Genomic DNA, 13627 nt, shown 5'->3' with positions numbered 1-13627 from the left:
GCCCTGACTGCACAGCTGTTGTTGTGTTTCATCATCCGATCTCATCCCTGCTCTTTGCCCTACATTATAGGCCTGGTACCAACAACGCTACACCCATCTCTCTCTTCATCCACTGTTCTGCTATTCCCAAACTTTTTACACTGTCAAATCATCAGTGTTAATTTAACTCTGAGTGTACCAGATCTTATTTTAACCGCTTGAACCCTAGCATCCATATTCTCACGTGTCACAACATGGGGCGTTGTGAGCTTGTAAATATTATTTACTATTGTCACCATAGAGATTTAGTGTAGAGGGGGAAAAAAGAGTGGACCAAGTGCAGAGCCGACCCAGGTCAACCAAGTATTAGTTTACTTGTATAGAGGGTTAAGTGGTTAATGAGTGAGACCCGAAATTAACCAATGTAAATCCAGGCTAATCAGACCCAAATCTGCCAAGATCTACGCATGAAACAGGAAGTGGGAGAAGCACAGGGGCTTCGCTTACATCACAATGCTGGGGAAACACACACACACACACACACACACACACACACACACACAGGATAGCGCCCACCCCCCACACACAAACTCTTGCACGCACTCAACACATGACTATCTACAATTCCTAGAAGTAGGTATACTGCTGGTGAACAACTGAGCAACCTGGGGTGTTTGCAATGTTTTTGTATTCATTACCTATATTACATTGCAAAGAAAGTGATATCATAGGGCTGAGCAATATATCAATATTATCAAAATTGTTATGAGGCTAGATATCGTCTGGGATTTTGGATATCATAATATCATGACATGGCGCAAGTGTCGTCTTCTCCTGGCTTTATTCACTTAAGGAGCACGTCACCCATAATGCTCATCTATGCTTGATTATGTGACAAAATCAATAGAATAATCGATAAGAAAATAATTTACAGTTGCAGCCCTATACACAACAATCACACATATCTATACAGACATCAATCACGGCATCAGACATACTGTACACACACACAGTAAGGGCCCAGGGACATAAATACTGGCTTGGGACACAATTACCGTCTCATTGTGGGGTTTGTTTGGACAGTTCAGAAACCTGCCTACCAATGACATCATCAATGGGGATTCCAAGCTAATAGAAACTACAGAAACTTTCTTTCTAGAGCGTTTGAAATATTGGTTGTAATGACCAAACCTGCCTACCGCTGATGTCACTGGTAGGCAGCTTTCTGAACTGTCTACAGCCCTCCTCTGAGACAGAGAGATATTATATTTGATATTTGATTCTGTCCACATCACCCATCACTAGTTGGTGGTGTTGGGTCAAGGAGCACAGCGGCAAATCCGTAGTGAGTGAGGTGCACTCTCACACAGTATAGCAGCATAAATAACTTTTTAAGACAAGCAAGGGCTTCATCATCACAGTATACGTATAGGCCTCTAACCAGCTATAACAATGGGACCATATAGGGTCAAAGAAAGCAGATATTTGTTGAATAAATGAACGCCTCTTTAAAAAAAACTTAAACTTGACCTAAGGGCGTACTTCCACAGTGGCTCAACTGTCTTGGGATTTAGACTCCCTGCATAGGCAATACCCCATGACTCCAAACGCATGGCCTTAGACAGCGAGAGAGGGAGAGCGAAACGGAGAGAGAGAGAGAGAAGAGAGAGAGGCAGAGAATGAAATCAGCAGAGCCACATTGTATCACTTTACGGTAATGCAGACAGCAGGCAGCTATATCAGGATATTTTGATAACCATAAATTCCAGACAATGTAGTCTCATATCGGGAGGTCAATATTAATTATGTCGATAAGCTGCCCAGTTCCACCCTGGTGCGGACATTTAAAATGACATTAAAAGCTGCTAGCTATATGCGTCATGCTAGCACACAAAAAGACTAAAAAAAACACAGCAATGCCGTATCTTGCACCACCTGAGGCAGAGGTTTTGGCTGAGAATTAATGCATTAGCCAGTGCTTGGGAATGCATTAAACCTGAAAAGACATAGGAACACACACACACTAATTGTGCAACACATGGCAACATGAGCCAGTACAGAGCTAGATCATGATGCTTGCTTAGTCACTAAGCCGTTTATGTCAGGGTAACACTGGAAACACAGGACAGACACAACCATACCCTGAAGGACTTAAATAGTAATCATATACACTAGGGGTGCAACAGTTAACTTAAGTGGTTAATCAGATCAATCAATTTAGTCGATTATAAAAAAAATCTATTAGAATTGTGTGTGTGTATATACGCACACACGCGCGCACACACACACACACACACACACACACACACACACACACACACGGACGATATGGGTATCTCACGATACGATATCTGTGGCGATATTAGGCCCTCGATAATAATATCACGATATTCGATATATTGCGATATCACAATATATTGTATGAAATTTCACCAACGATATATCACGATAGTCCTTGTATTCAATTCATGAACACATAAAATAGCACCAAACAGTTCAAAATCATCATCACACAAATACAGAGTCGGGGGAAAAAAATATATATATTTTATCGCGGGAGGAAGTATCGCGATATAGATATATCGTCCCACCCTATCTATCTATCTATATCTATATATATACATACATACACACACACACACACACACACACACACACACACACACACACACACACACACACACAAACACACACACAAATACACACACACACACACAAAACACTTGATTAATTGACAAATTAATCAATCAATCAGTAAATAGAATAATCGCTAAGAAAATAATTGACAGTTGCAGCCCTATAGACAATAATCACACATATCTATACAGACATCAATCACGGCATCACACATACTGTGTGCACACACACACAGTCACACACCCTAAGGGCCCATGCAGGGACATAAATACTGGCTTGGGACTGGAGCCGCCAGTTCACAATGTTTCAGCAACAGCTAAGCCAGGCCAAACTAGTTTTGGGCCCATGGCCAACAGTAAAATTAGACCGCTTAATTAGAGTGTGGAGGGGCAATAATTCAACAGGACAAGGCAATAGGCGTTATTATGCTAATAGAATAAACTATGGATGAACCTTATGAACCGACTGCATCAGCATACTGTAAGCTGCTCTAAAACGTGTTTAATGATGAGGAGACCTAGGCGCATTATGTCCCCTGATGCATACCACATTCAGCAAATGTATGTAAATGAGAACAGTTGGGCAAAATGCTCATCGAATGATTACAGGCATCACGTGTGGCACGTCCGCCAACTCTGCATGGCGCACAGTTTCTATGTGCCAACAAACCACTTTAGGGCTGCAACAGTTAATCAATTGAATTGATTACAAAACATTGATAATTCATCAATAATTGATATTTTGGGCATGTCATTACAGGCGAATTGTGTAAAAAAAAATCGAAATGACTCAAAATAGACATTCTACAAGTTCACAACAGATCTATTTTCACTGTTTTTGCACGACACTGTTGTGTATAAAATAACTATTAAGTGGTTAATCAATTTGTTGATATACTGTAGTATACAATGTTTTTTCAAAAAGTAATGGACAAAACGATAAAACAATAATTGATATTTGCAGCCCTAAACCACTTGGTGACGACAACCACAAGAGCCGTGCCCTACACTGAGAAGAGACACTATTGACTGTAAAAGTGTAAATGGGATGTCACACATTAGGACCACAATGGAAACAAGTCCCCAGGACTTTGTGTTATCCTTTTAGCTTAAATGTCTGCCTGTGCGGTTTACATTTCTGTGTAATAAAGTATTCAATCAAACAGTTTGTTCAAATCTGTTAAGTACTTGTTCAAAGCATGTGATTAGGGCCTCCTCTGACTATGTCAACACGAAGCATTGAGAGTTTATTCAAAGCGTGTTCAAACTGTGATTAGGGCCTCCTCTGAAATGTGTCAACACAATGCATTGGGTGTTTATTTAAAGCATTATGGCATCTGTGGGACCAAAAATGGTCCACACCAGACCACACAACCCTTAACCTGGTCTCTACACATTAAACATAGATGAAGGCGGGTACATCAATAAATCATGCACTACAACTGCCACTGGCAGCATAACGGACATTATGACTCCTGCTGGGGCCTGTAATATTGTGTGTGTGTGTGTGTGTGTGTGTGTGTGTGTGTGTGTGTGTGTGTGTGTGTGTGTGTGTGTGTGTGTGTGTGTGTGTGTGTTACAAAAACTGTGTTGGCAAGAATCTGGTGAGATGACACACATCCCGATGCACAGGTTACAACTCAATATTATTGCAATACTGAACGCAAGGCAATATGAATGTATTGTGATTTATTTTAAATCAAGGCCTGGTTTTAGGTAAACTGTCAGTATTCACAACACCACATGCATACATTCAGAACATGGGGATCAGCATGTTTTGTATTCATCACAGTCCCTGTAAGATCCATCATCATAGCACTATTTTTTGTGCAATCTGAAAAAAATAATGATTTACTTAAAAGAAGAAAAAGAAAAGAAAAAACTACATAAAGAGATCAATACAGTATCACAAAACATAATATTGTGATACTCAAGTTTATTGATATTTTCTTACACTCCTGTTATCTACAGGAGTGTAAAAAAAAAAAGAGTACAGAAAAGGTAGCATTTTACCAGCGTCTGAGTTCATGGCTCTGTCCTCATCTGTCTCCTCTCTTCCCAGACAGCAATGAAAGCATGGAGAAAAAGAGACACAGAGAATGAGAGATAGAGAGAGCGAGGGGGGAAATAGGGAGGGAGGAGAAGAGAGGAACGGAGTGTTGCAAATGTGTCCTCTTGCTTGCTGTGGCTCCCTCGTCTTTCACATGGAAACTCCCTCGTTGTGTTGTGGCTTTGGTCGGCCTTGTTGTCATACCATGTCCCACTCAGAGGCAAAGTGTTCCTCTGCTTGTTTGCCCTCTACTCTTCCTTTCGAAAGGCCATTGGAGCCTTTGGGCCACATACCAGCACCATATAACAATTCCTCACCCACACAGGGGAACACAAAAACATCTAACTGGCCAAGAGGACACTGGACAGTGCACATGCGTACCGTGTGTTTGAGGCAAACAGTATTAGACCAACTGGAACCCAGTTACCTTTCACCCTCTGACACTAAGTAACCTTGGCCATCATTGGCTGCGTAGCCAGCAACTCCCATCACCTTCAGACAGTGCTCATCCAGAGAGGCAACAGCCAAGACACAACCATGATTATGACGACATTCTATTTTTTGTTTTAAACAGCAGCAGACAAACATCTTATGTTTAATTCCAGTTTGCTCCTTTTCCCTTTACAAGGGGCTCAAAACTCATGGCCTGGAAGCCAATGCACATATTTTACATTGTTAAAATAATAGTAAATATAAATATATAGATATAGACATAGACATAGACATAGATATAGATATATAGATATATATAGATATACAATGGGTAAATTAAGTATTCAACGCATCAACTCTTTTCCAAGTAAGTATATTTCCAATGATGCTATTCATATGACATTTTTACCAGACATTGGTATTAACTCTAGAAATCCACACATGTAAAAAAAATACAAAAGTAAAGTCCATAAATAATTGTATGTGGTATGAAGTGGAATAGCACAGGAAAAAAGTATTGAACACACCACGAAAAAGCTGTATACTTAGGCAAGGAAAGGCAAGGAACCATCTGAAATCCGTTAGTAATCAGTATTTCTACCTCCTATCTGTGCAAACCAACATCAGCTGGGTTAGTGCAAATGATGGGCTATAAAAAGGTGTTTTGTTTTACCAAGCAGTCAAACAAGAAACATCTCATGATGGGTAAAAGCAAAGAGCTCTCTCAAGACATTCGCAACCTGATTGTTGCTCAGCATCAGAATGGAACTGGTTACAGACTTATTTCAAAGCTTCTGAATATTCCAGTAAGCACCGTTGGGGCCATCATCCGCAAGTGGAAGAAGCATCACTACACCATCAATAGGCCACGCACAGGAGCTCCTCGCAAGATTTCTGACCAGGGAGTCAGAAGGATGGTCAGAACAGTACTCAAAGAGCCAAGGACCACTCGGAAAGCGCTCCAGAAAGACTTGGCGGCAGCAGGTACAAGTGTTACAGAGACAACTATAGGCAATGCACTCCACCGCCAAGGCCTCTATGGACGCTCAGCCCGCAAGACTCCATTCCTCAAGAAAAGGCATGTCGAAGCTCGTTTAAAGTTTGCCAAACAGCATTTGGACAAGCCTGTGGAATACTGGGAGAATGTTGTCTGGTCAGACGAGACCAAAATTGAACTTTTTGGCTGTCATACTACACACCATGTTTGGAGGAGAAATGGTACTGCACATCACCCAAATCACACTATACCAACAGTGAAGTTTGGAGGTGGAAACATCATGGCATGGGGTTGTTTCTCATCTCGTGGTACTGGCAGACTTCATATAATTGAAGGAGCAATGAATGGAGCCATGTATCGGGATATTCTGGAGATGAATCTGCTGCCATCCACCAGGATGATGAGGATGAGACGTGGCTGGACCTTCCAGCAGGACAACGATCCAAAGCACACAGCAAAGTTGACTCTCAAATGGTTTCAGAGAAAGAAAATCAAGGTGTTAGAATGGCCCAGTCAATCACCTGACTTAAATCCGATTGAACATTTGTGGAAAGAACTAAAGAAAAGGGTTCACCAGAGGGCACCAAAGAATCTTCGAGATTTAAAGACTATCTGTGCGGAGGAATGGGCCAAAATCACACCTGAGCAGTGTGGGCGATTAGTTAATACATACAAGAAGCGTCTGGAAGCTGTCATTACAAACAAAGGCTTCTCCACTAAGTATTGAATGCATTTCAGTTAGCGTGTTCAATACTTTTTTCCTGTGTTATTGCACTTATTTACACATATTTATTATTTATGGACTTAAATGTCATGATTTCTTTTCATGTGTGGATTACTTGAGTTAATACCAATGTCTGGTAGAAATTTCCTATGAATAGCATCTTTGGAAATATATGTACTGAGAAAAAAGTTGATGCGTTCAATACTTATTTCTCCCATATAGATATAGATATATATAGATATATATGCTACAGTATGATTGGAAAACCAGTCAGAATGAAAAAAGTAGGGATGTCCGATATTATCGGCCTCCCGATATTATCGGCCGATATTAGCATAAAAATTGATATCGGGAAAATATCGGTATCGGTTTTTGAAAAAAAATATTTATTATTATTATTTTTTTGCTATATAAATAAGTTACAGGAGTTCTTACTGTATATGGTGTGTGTGATATGAAATTTGAGCTTACCATAATCACAATAATCCCCGCATATATCGGTATCGGTAGATATCGGTATCGGTAATTAAGAGTTGGACAATATCGGTATATCGGTTATCGGTAAAAAAGCCAATATCGGACAACCCTAGAAAAAAGTGCATTCGTTTTCACCGACGGAGGCGCGCCATCTGAAGGGGACTTGAGCCACGAGAGGCAATGCCGAGCGAGCTTAGGCGAGCAAGTCGCTGTGCCGAACGTTGCGAAGTCACTTTCAGCCGACTCAGTGCCGACCGAGTTATGTCACGACAAGGACAGAATCGTAAATCATCGCCCCCCCTACTCTCGGTACCTCGGAGACGTCAACACCGCCTCACATACGGTCATGCCCCCCCCCCCCCGGGTGATGATTTAAAAATTCATTACCCATCATTGTTGCTGATTGTGCTTATCGGCACCATATCAAATGGTACGTAATGGTGAGAAGACAAGTACAAGGTGCAACAGCTGAGCAAATAAGATCCAGGAATGCCAAGATTAACGGTGACATAATTGTTGAACATAAAATCAGGAATTATTTGGAAGCACATGCTATATCCGTAACTGCTGATTTAGTAGACTGGATCAGTAAACTGTTTAACGCCTAGTGCAGCCGTAAAGGAAATACTTTAACGATGTGCTGCAACTCCCTATTGGCCGCGTTGGTCAACATGCAGAGAGAAAAATATTACTTCAGAAAAGGTACAACATGCCCATTAAGACAGACATGTGAGCTCACGTCTTAACTAGCTTTACTGCAGAATCTTGGAACATTTATTTGTGGACATTTAAGCGGCTGAGCCAAATGTTGGGAAATGCTAGTGTTAGCGGGCTCTAGTGCGGTTCGCTCGCGGTGCTTAGACTAACAGCAGCGTGGATGGCCCATACTTCCCCTGACCCTAACCAGTGTTAACTGGGACAACGGGAAAAGATTACCATGTCTCATACAATGTAAAATCTCTTTATTTATCCATTTTTAACAAATTGACAAATTAACATCGAGGATTTTACTATAGCTACAACTAAGATTGGTGAGCTCTCTGAAATACCCACCCCAGAGTCAGAGAAAGGGGGTATTTCAGAAAGGCTCACTTGCACACACACAAATATTGGACAAAGGGATTATGTGAGATTACTCATTCTCGTTATATAGCCTACAGAAAGCCAAAGCTTTATGTTAGATAGGATATTATGAAGCTTTACCATTTGCAGTTGATGTTTTAATGCCAAATAAAATTGGATCCAGGAAAACACTTCAACTGTTATGATTTAAGTGTATTTATTGCCAAGTGCATTAAACAAAAAGTAAACTCAATCGATCCCTGGCTCCTCCTGGCTTCATGTCCAAGTGTCCTTGAGCAAGACACTTAATGAATAACCATTGCCGATGAGGAGCTTGGAGCCGTGCATGGTTGCCTCATCCATCGGTGTGTGTGAATGTAAAGCACACTGTAAAGCAAGATAAGGTGCTATATAAACGCACCATTTACTATCCATTTACACATATACCGAGCATTATTCCTCTGTATTTTACCCATCCGATCTATTAAAAGCCCAGGGCAAACACTATTTAGCACCCAGGGACCTGAATCCTTTAATAATAATAAAAACTGGCTCGCAACTCACTTTTTCCTGCTCCGTAGTCCGTACAAAACGCTACAGTATGTAAGCTTTTCGTGATTTGTGATATACTGACTATACTACATACTGACTCCCTTATGGACTACTCAGTTATTCGATTAACCTACACGAGAAGATTAAGTTGGTTATCGGTTCTAAATATAGGTTTAGATATATTTTTGGTTAATTACCCAGCCCTACAATGTACTATGGCTGAAACTTAATTTAAAAGACAGTGGAAGGGAATATTTTGATGGACAGTTTTACTGTGCTTCTGCTGATTAGGAGGTACAAAGACAGCACAGAATCAGGAAAACGTGGCTGAATCTGTAGAAAAAGTGGCCAATTTAAATGTACTGTAAATGCCACTGAATTTATTCTACCGTTTCTTCTCCCTTTTTATAATTTTAGAGTAGTCAATTATTTGTTTCACCTTTTTTCTCCCAACTTAGTCGATATGCCAATTAATCCTCCCCACCCACTGAAAGCTCTGAAAGCCAGGTGCACCGCGGTGGATTTGAACCCCTTGACTCCATGATGGTGGACAGGTACTTTACTCCTATGCCACCTGAGCACAAAACAAATTAACATAAAAAAAATATTCTGCCAATATACTGTATAGCGCAATTTACCAAATAGTTGGTTGGTACATTCGTTTTTTTTCCTACTGTTGGCAGCAGTGCTCTTGTTACACCAATATTGATGACCCTTTTTTTTGTAGCGAATTATAACATTACAAAAAAAGAAATGTAACTTTACAAAATGTAAATACTAGGACTTGTTTTGTTATATATTGATAGAATCCACTTTGCTTGGATTAATGTATGTGCTAAAAGCTAGATTCTGAGACCCGTCTCAGAAAGAAGGAGTAATCTGAATCGCTACTTACGGTTCCTCGATCATAGAGCACAGATAGATGACTGACAATATTTGGACTTCTACCGTGACCAGACATTATGTAACCCAATGTTCACTTTAACATATATGAATTCCACACACAACAGAGCATGTCAGTATCAGTGACAGAGATAAACAGAATCGTAAACCTTTAGACACAGTATGGTATGGCGACTACAGTAAGTGACAGAACGGAGATTCAATCGTTTTCTGCCACAAAAACCAAGGCTCCCAGGATCTCCTGGCAGTCTATACATAGGGTATACTATAAATAGCAGCCTATATAATAAACTGCCAACAGAATTCCCACCCCTACATTTAATATTGATATGACTTATTGATACACCTCCCTAGTGGTTCCCATATGAAATGCAAACAGACTCATTTGGAAAGGAAACACAAGGTCAAGGCTGTCAACCCACACTGGCTATTCAGGTAGTAGCTCACACTACTCTCCGTTTTCAGGACAAACTTTCTGCAAAGTACAAAGGCTCGAGACCTGGGGTGTGCTCCAAACTCCAGAGCACTCTGTTATATCAATGGAAAAGTGGCATGACTGAAGATCACATGAATGCTGGCGCTAGTTGAGGGTGTTGATAGACCTGGCACAATTATTACATAAATAATTACCTAATTGCAATTATTTTAGATTTCAAAACACTAATTTTGCATAATTGTTTCGATGTGTATAGATTAATCTGTTGAAAAATAGTGAAAATAGCTGACCTATAAGCTCACAAGGCATCGTGAGTTTATAGATCGGCTATTTTCACTATTTTTGAAAAAGTATAAAATTAAATGCATGGCCTGTTTCGGCCCTTGTACATTATTCACTTTGATTAAAGCCTAAAAAGTTTAACTTTTATTCATATTCCAATTTTCCATGCCAAAAAAATACGAATGTATTAATCTGTTAATCGCAATTAACGTATGGCAATTAAACGTCAAGTAAAATGTGATGATGGTGACAGGCCTAGGTGTTGAGTGGTTTACATCCCAACCAGTCTTAGCATCATCAGTTGTGCTTGTAACAATGTGCTGGTCTGGGATCAAAACTCCCAATGAAGACTATGACACTATAGCTTTCCCCATTATCTGTCTCAGTAAACTCACACGATCTGTCACAGCATATATACTGTAAATTCCTGAGTGTTAATCAATGTAACTCTGAGAGTGTACACATGTAAGCATTACATGGACCTCCATTTTGGTTACATTTGTACAAGCTCTGATGAAAATAAATAAACAAACTGCATAGTTGTCGTTGGCCCACTTAGCTCACATGGTCTACACCGCACCAACTTGCCATAGCTGTGGGAAGCAGCCTTTAAAAATAGCATCTTCTGTGTTATTATTGAACATGTTGGTGGACGTGTCAGCAGTAGGGGGTCCAATGGTGTCGCAGTTAGTCAGGGGGCCAGAGGCTGTGACTCTTGTGCCAGACAGATGCCCCGTCATTCACACCAGGGCCACACTCAACAACAGGAAGTCAGCAACAATGAGCAGCCCCAGCCCCTCTCTCTTATGTAGGACACCACAAGGCTTCCCCTTCCCTGGATTCCAGTCACAGCAGTGCCTTGGCTGAAGTAGTAAACCAGGTGTAAGCACAGAGAGCTTAAGAAAAAGAAAAACGACCTAACACAGCTAATGTGGCATCGACTCCACACAGCACATCGGAGATCAGATAACTTTGCTAGCTCAGTGTGGGAGTAACAGAGCTCTTCTAATCCTATTAATCCTACACAGCGAGTCTCCATATAAGACACAGAGCCTTTCTAAAAACAAGCAGCATGCTAGAGGCGGTCCAAGGTGCAGCTTATAATTAGGTCTATCTATGACAAGTGTGAGGGATTGTCTGAAACTGGTGGTTGCTAAACTCTTATTTAAGATAAATTGTTCCATTCGGTAGTGAGCGTGGCAGTGGCTTAATTAAAGAAGAGGAGTTAAACAGTGGGAGTCTGTTTCACTCGCAAGTTCACAACACAATGGGAGATTCATGGTGTTTCCAGCACACCTCCTTTCCCCATGGAAGCCAATTTGTCACAATATGCCAGACAGAGCTCTCTCATCTCATGCAGTCTATCTGCACTAATGTGACCATCGTTACTATCCATTCTCTTGGCTCAATGAGTTCATATTCCTAATGACATAGTGCCTGGGATAGGAATGACAAAGCAAACTTCTCCTCAACACCACCTGCTAGATGTAATTAACCCAGCCCCCTCAACCCCATCATCACCCTGTTAATCTGTTTTTGAGTACCTGTGCTGGTGGATAGTAATGTCCGTGTCAGCAACTGAGGCATGGAATACACAAGGAGAGAATGCATGTTATCAAAGAAACAAAACTTAAATGAACACATATGAGAAAAGGTACACAAGAAGCAAGTCCTTGTACTACAGCCACACTATAAAAGTAAACTGGGTTGGTGATGGCAAGCTGCTGGGAAGCTGGGAGAGGAGGATACTCGAAAATAATAAATGTCAAGCAAAGCATTGAAAAATGAACTATAACATTAATGTGTGTACAGTATCTCATTCTCCACCGTCTCTGTGTTGAACTGTAATTTCCAAATTGCGAATACAAGACTAGACTACACGTTGGCACTTAAGAGGGACGGAGCGAATACCAAAACGCTCGCCCCAAAACAGTCGCCCGGGGCAAATCCGGCGACCTCGGAACGGTCGCCACCAGGCATTCCTAAACGTAACCTCGGGAAACTATGCCTAAAACCTAACCTTGTTCCTAAACGTAACCTCAGTAAAACGGTGCGAAAACCTAACCTGATTTCTAAACTTAACCTCAGTAAAACAAATTCAAGAATACAAGAACCACTGGGGGCGAGCGTGTTTTGGGGCGAGTCTTCCGGTTATCGACGGAGCGGCTTAAATCCCTGCTGCTGAACTTGGGTGTTGCAGGCGGCTAGAGTAGCTGCTAACATTAGCTAGTATAGCGGACTCAGTGACAGTTTAACTGCTATCGCTGACAAAGCCACGTGGCCGCAATAAATGTCGCGGCTCAATCGGACACAGTAAACTCACCCACAGGCCCTTCTTTGTGTTTCGTCGAGCGTCTCCCATTCACGCCTTTTTCGACTCTACTGCCGCTTCCAGGCTTCTTAGCGGACGCCATCTTCGCCCACACACTGTTTACGCACCGCCTCCGACCGAGTCCTCAGACCACCGAGCATACATGCCGGGATGGCGGCCACGCCCACGAACGAACGACAGCTAATACGCATGGGGTTTACATTCAGCTGGCCAATCGCGAAGCTTGAAAATCCGCATGTACCGCCCCGTTGCCCTTGGTTGCACAAAAAGGCGTCCTCTCTCTCTGTACTGTCTTCTAGTTTTCAGTTTTCACCATGCATGGTTGTCAGTCAGAGTGAAACTATTAGTAAGTGCAGAGGTGGAAATACTACTCACATTCTTTACTTAAGTAAAAGTATCAACACTGCAATGTAGAAATACTCTGTTACAAGTAAAAGTACGGAATTCAAAATGTACTTGAGTAAAAGTACAAAAGTAAAAAGCATCACAATATACTTTAAGTACCAAAAGTAGAAGTACTACTCATTGTGCAGAATGTCCATTTCAAGTTCAAAACGTATAACAAAATATTTTCAAAATAGCAGATCTACAAGCTCACAATTTAAACTCTGTGAAACTAAGTGTAAGTGAAATACCATGCTGCATCCATTTACTTATACAAATACAAGATATTCATGGGGTAGGGTTTCATTATGTTTATTAATAAAGTGTCTTGGCAAATATAAACCAATTGTTACAAAGGATGACTGCTGGGGTAAACAAAAA

The 13627-nt window shown here is 41.1% G+C and overlaps 1 protein-coding gene across 2 annotated transcripts in view; it reads right to left on the bottom strand.

Moving 5' to 3' along the window:
• The window catches only part of lipeb (lipase, hormone-sensitive b), a gene marked incomplete at its 5' end in the record, with an annotated part of 50030 nt that extends 37058 nt beyond the window's left edge, over nt 1-12972 (bottom strand). Inside the window, 3 exons of one of the 2 annotated variants that reach the window (XM_084049839.1) lie at nt 4629-4669; nt 12075-12108; nt 12854-12944. In XM_084049839.1, the coding sequence (XP_083905965.1) occupies nt 4629-4669; nt 12075-12108; nt 12854-12944 (166 nt within the window). Of the gene's footprint in view, nt 1-4628; nt 4670-12074; nt 12109-12853 lie in introns of both variants that reach the window. The other variant, XM_084049840.1, reaches the window with a different exon arrangement.
• Between the last annotated feature and the right edge of the window lie 655 nt (nt 12973-13627).

This window comes from Gymnoscopelus microlampas (genome assembly GCF_963454915.1).
Source record: "Gymnoscopelus microlampas genome assembly, chromosome: 3".
In the NCBI taxonomy this organism is placed as follows: Eukaryota; Metazoa; Chordata; class Actinopteri; order Myctophiformes; family Myctophidae; genus Gymnoscopelus; species Gymnoscopelus microlampas.
This window is presented reverse-complemented; position numbering and strand designations above follow the sequence as displayed.